General features: G+C 46.2%; 1 protein-coding gene across 1 annotated transcript; it reads left to right on the top strand.

The window, feature by feature from the left end:
- Positions 1 to 4122: 4122 nt before the first annotated feature.
- On the top strand, positions 4123 to 5238 carry LOC127220683 (glyceraldehyde-3-phosphate dehydrogenase-like). Its single transcript, XM_051182603.1, has one exon. The coding sequence runs from the start codon at positions 4310 to 4312 to the stop codon at positions 5189 to 5191; it is 882 nt and encodes a 293-aa protein (XP_051038560.1). The 5' UTR covers positions 4123 to 4309; the 3' UTR covers positions 5192 to 5238.
- The last annotated feature ends 516 nt before the right edge of the window (positions 5239 to 5754 follow it).

The following is a 5754-nucleotide window of genomic DNA, read 5'->3' as shown; positions in this document are numbered from 1 at the left end:
TTCTGTAGTGACTATGGATAGTAAAGGAATCGGTGTTTGGAGAACTGACTACTGCCTTCGCTTCTGATAAGGATGGCAGTGGAAGGCGAGGCTTAAGTGTGTGGCAGCAGAGCATGCAGTGGCCTGAAATTTGGAATCCTGGCACAGATAATGGTGACTGAGCACAGGTCTCCTCACAGTGAAGTAAAAGAAGCACAGGGGAGAATACCAGGCATAAAAGAGAGAGGGGATTACCTTCCAAAATTACAAGTCAAGCATGTCATTCCACATGGACAAAAACATCAAGACTGCAGCACAACTATCTCAAACTCTCCCATTCGTATGTAGACGACAAGGACCAGAGAAGGCCCGTTGGTTGTCACTGATGCTGACGAAAACCAGATGCAGTAAGCTGGAGGATGGGAGATGACCAGGCTGCTCAACACTTTCAAAAAGCTTTGTTATGACAGCTACTCCAGAATGTAGAGCTAGTAAGGTCTGTAGAGTTGAGTTTAACCTCATTAGCATCTGCTAAAACAATCTAGGTCTTTGGAGCTGAAATGTCCTGATGAACATCCTAGGTTCTGTATACTAAAATACAGAAATAGAGCCCTGAAAATGTGTCCTCTGAAGTTTGGTTTTAGTAAACTGATGAGGAATCTTACCTGGGCCAGATCATGGAAAGCCAACGGAAAGTTAGTCTCCACCCCTAACTAAGAAGCTCTTGACAGCTGTCGGCCTGGGGGAGAGAGGGTCAACTTTCCTTAAGAGCATGGCCCTGGGTGGCTGACCATGTTCCAGTGGATGGCTCCATATATATGGGCAACACAAATTGGATTTCATGTGTAATTTAAACAAGAGAGAGAAAACACAAAGTTAGGAAGGGTAGGAATGTAGAGGGTAGGTCCGGGAGGAGTTAGGAAAAAAGTGAGGGTTAATATGTTCAAAACACATAGCATGAAATTCTCAAAATTCTCAATGAATTAATAAAAATACTGTGGTTTTGAAAGTCAGGAAATAAAATCAGTACTAGTATCTAAGACATAAATGTTTCTTTTCAAGGGTATTCATTGTTACAGGTCCATGACACAGGTAAAAAAGATGCTAGGAACTTGAAAGAATGTAGACCAACTAAGGAAACACTCAAAAAAGAAAACTCTCAACTGGAGAAAGAATATGTGTTAGCCAAAGGTCTGTACTAACAAGTAGAGCCTTACATCTCGGGGACTTAGTAGAAGTATATCTTGCTCATGTCACTGTTCATTGCAAATGGACATGTAGTTTGCAAGGCTGATAAAGATAGGGGAAAGAGAACAGAGGGTATATGGATCCTAGTGTACAGAATCAATAATGCCATAACCCTACCTACCTGCTGGTCTGTGGTCTTTGAGCCCACAGAAAGGAGAAAACTGACCCAGGTGAGCATCAGCATATCAGTCAAAAGTCCATATTGGCAGACTGGTCCCCAGTGGTACTGTAGGAGATGGTGGAACCTCTAACTGGTGGGACCTAGAAGGAAATGTTAGGTCAGTGGGGTATGCTTTTGAAGGGGATACTGAGCTTGCAACCATTTCCTGCTCCTCTTTCTCCTATGATGCCATGCAATCAGGCCTCTCTGCCATACACCCTTCCATGAACTGCTGTGCTGTTACAGGCCAAGTGTAACAGGGCCAGATGACCACACAGTGAATCTTCCATACTCTCAAGCCAAAATAAACTTTCTGACATTATCTTGGGCATTTCATCACAGTAATAGAAAGCTGACTAATATACCAGCAAAGAATGAAAATGTCACCTAAATAAAGTAATTCCTTACTGGCCCTGTGGTCATTCTTTAAGGCACAAATGTTAAAGGGAAAAAACAGCATGGAAATGGACATCACATTCTACCTCATTAGACACACAGTGCCCAGGACATTGGACTGACCAATATCCATCAGCAATTCTATTAATGCCTGGAGAGTCTTGACATTTAACAGAGAGAATAAACAACAAAAGGCTGTTTCCTTCAAAGGCCGAGAGGTCCTGCCTGGCTTTACCCTCTTCCTCCTGTTTTCCCACACCCTATATTTTTGACTGCTGGTTTGCAGGCTATAATCAGGGACAAGAAAAGGAGAGGGCCTAAAGAAGCAGTGTGGCTCATCTGGGCTAAGACTGGCCCCTAAGTGTCTTGGTTTGGAAGTCTATGACTTTGTTCTTTCTTTGCAAAGGGAAACACGAGAAAAGAGATTTGTTCAGCCACACGGGTATGCCTCACACCCCCACTGGGAAGGGTTTCAAAGGCCCACCTTAGGGCTTGCATGTGTGCTGAAACCTCTTTAAAAACTTTTTGTTGCCAAACCAGAACAAGGTAAACTGAAGAAAGGGTTTGAAAATCATCCCGTGAGAGGCAACAACATTCCTGCCCAAAATAAAAGACGAAAATCAGATTCTGTCACTCAGGGTCTCAAAGGGGAAGTATTAAGTATTGACTAAGTCTGCAGGGCATCGAAGCAGCTGCTATGTCAGATGCAAAGCACGGCTGAGCTAGCCCGGATCCCTTGGCATTAATGGGAAAGAGTCGTGTAAATGCCTCAAGTCGTTCTAAGAGAAAATGACTCTGAAGAGAGTGACAAGAAAAGGCAGCCTGGAACTGGAAAAGAAGAGGTTCTTTATCCCAGACATCATGAGCAGAGGCTTTGAGGAGGACTGAAAGAAAACCGTGGGCTGATCCACACCCGCTAGGTATGCACAAGGCTGAGGTCCTGGCCTGTGTGGATCAGGTTGTTTCCACAGCATCACTTACAGGTGTGACTTTTTAGGGCAGAACTGTCAAGCTTCAGGAACATCCTCTGGCATTCTGCTTGGAGCAGCTTCCACGGCTTGGATTTAAAATAGGGGCCCCGGATTGAGGATACAACTCAGTGGTCGCTTTCCTTCTCATTGTGACAAAACGGGTGATAGGAGTGACTTAAAGGAGAAGTTTATTTTAGTTTTTGAGGTCACAGCCTGTTACAGTGGGGAAGGGCATGGTGATTTGAGCTACTTCATCCTTGGGAGCAGGAGCTTGGCAACAGTGACTTATTCATATGTTAATGGATCAGAAAACACTAAGTATGATGGGAAGAAGCCAGGAATATTAAGTCCCCAAGGACCCAGCCCAGTGACCCACCTCCCCAGAATAAGCACTTTCTCCTAAAGGTTATTGCGATGGTTTGAACAAGAGTACCCCCATAAGCACATATGTTTGAATGTCTGTTCCCCAGTTGGTGTTACTGTTTGGGAAGGATTTGGAGTCTGACCTTGTTGGAGGATGTGTGTCACCAGGAGAGGGCTTTGAGGTTTCAAAAACCCACACCATTCCCAGTTATTTGTCCTTCTCTGCCTCTTGGTTGCAGGTCAGACAAAAGCTCTTAGCCACTGCTCCAAACCCAGGTCTGCCTTCTTGTCACCATTGTCCCTACAGGGATGGTCATGAGTTAACTCTCTGAAACTGCAACTTCCCACTGAAAGCTTTTTTTTTTTTTTTTTTTTTTTTTTTATGTTGCCTTGGTCATGGCATTTTGTCATAGAAATTGAAAAGTAACTACGACAGTTCTCAAAACTCCCCCTTTCGTAAATAGTGCCACCAGTTCAAGACCAAGTGTTTAAATACAGGAGCCTGAATGGACCATTTCACACTCAAAATTATGTCTAGCATGCACATGGCTCTGGATCTACTCCCAACATCACATTTCATCAATCAATCAATCAATCAATCAATCAATCAATCAAATGAAGTCCCCAGGAGACTCTGAGGTTTGAGACATTAGCAAATGGATCTTGTCTTACTTAGAGTTCTACTGCTGTGACAAAACATCATGACCAAAAAGTAACTTAGGGAGGAAAGGGTTTATTCAGTTTACACTTCCGTATTGCTGTACAACACCAAAACAAGTTGGGATAGGAACTTGGAGGCAGAAGCTGATGCAGAGGCCACAGAGGGGAGCTGCTTATTGGCTTGCTTCTCATGGCTTGCTTAGCTTGCTTTCTTATAGCACCCACCAGCCCAGGGATGGCACCATCCACCATGGGCTTGTCCCTCCTGCATTGATCACTAATAGAGAAAATGCCTTACTGCTGGATCTCAGGGAGGCATTTCCTCAAGTAAGGTGTGAAGGCTCTCTGCTCCTCCCTGTTCTAGAGACAGCCGCATCTTTTCGTGCAGTGCCAGCCTCGTTTCTGAGACACAAAGGTGAAGGTCAGAGTGAACGGATTTGGCTGTATTGTACGCCTGGTTACCAGGGTTGCCATCAATTCTGACATAGTGGACATTGTTGCCATCAGTGACCCCTTCATTGACCTCAACTACATGGTCTATATGTTCCAGTATGACTCTACCCACGGCAAGTTCAAGGGCACAGTCAAGGCTGAGAATGGGAAGCTTATCATTAACGGGAAGGCTATCACCATCTTCCAGGAGCGAGATCCCACCAACATCAAATGGGGTGATGCTGGTGCAGAGTATGTTGTGGAGTCTACTGGTGTCTTCACCACCATGGAGAAGGCTGGGGCCCACTTGAAGGGTGGGGCCAAGAGGGTCATCATCTCTGCCCCTTCTGCTGATGCCCCCATGTTTGTGATGGGTGTGAACCATGAGAAATATGACAACTCCCTCAAGATTGTCAGCAATGCTTCCTGCACTACCAACTGCTTATCCCCCTTGGCCAAGGTCATCCACGACAACTTTGGCATTGTAGAAAGACTCATGACCGCAGTCCATGCCATCACTGCCACCCAGAAGACTGTGGATGGCCCCTCCAGGAAGCTGTGGCGTGATGGGTGTAGGGCTGCCCAGAACATCATCCCTGCATCCACTGGTGCTGCCAAGGCTGTGGGCAAGGTCATCCCAGAGCTGAATGGGAAGCTCACTGGCATGGCCTTCCATGTTGCTACCCCCAGTGTGTCTGTCGTGGATCTGACATGCCGCCTGGAGAAAGCTGTCAAGTATGACGACATCAAGAAGGTGGTGAAGCAGGCATCCGAGGGCCCACTGAAGGGCATCCTGGGCTACACCCAGGACCAGGTTGTCTCCTGCGACTTCAACAGTGACTCCCACTCTTCCACCTTTGACGCTGGGGCTGGCATCGCTCTCAATGACAACTTAGTAAGGCTCATTTCCTGGTATGACAATGAATTCGGCTACAGCAACAGGGTGGTGGACCTCATGGCCTACATGGCCTCCAAGAAGTAAGAGCCCATCCTGGACCATCCACCCCCAGCAAGGACATGAACAAGAGAGAAGCCCTGGCTGCTGAGCAGTCCCTGTCCAACAACCCCAGACACTAATCTCCCTCACAGTTTCCATCCCAAACCCCCAGAATGAAGGGGCTTAGGGAGCCCTGCTCTCTAGAGTCCCATCAATAAGGTTTACTGTACCTGTCAAAAAAAAGGGGGAAGGTGTGAATTTATGTTTTTTGGAGCCCTTTGGGAGGCTCATCAGACTTGTTGAGAAAGGAGGAGGGACTTCAGCTGTGAATAGGTACAGAGGGACAGCCCTTGCCTACAAAACAGAAGCCTGCATTCTACTTACCTGTGGTCCTTTCTCAGATTTCCCCAGCCCACAGAAACAAATAATATTGCATGATCATGAATATTCAATGTTTATTGGCTAGCTAACTCACTATTACAATGCAGAATTCTAAACCCTTGCAAATTAGCCCTTGGCACCAAAGTGCTTGGAGAAATTCCAGGGGGCTCTCAGGTATGTGCCCCTCCTGCTGATGGGCATGCCCTTTCCTGTCCAGCACACCCACC

This window comes from Phodopus roborovskii, unplaced genomic scaffold (genome assembly GCF_943737965.1).
Source record: "Phodopus roborovskii unplaced genomic scaffold, PHOROB, whole genome shotgun sequence".
In the NCBI taxonomy this organism is placed as follows: Eukaryota; Metazoa; Chordata; class Mammalia; order Rodentia; family Cricetidae; genus Phodopus; species Phodopus roborovskii.
Note: the sequence above shows the minus strand (reverse complement) of the source record. Positions and strands in the feature narration are given on the sequence as shown.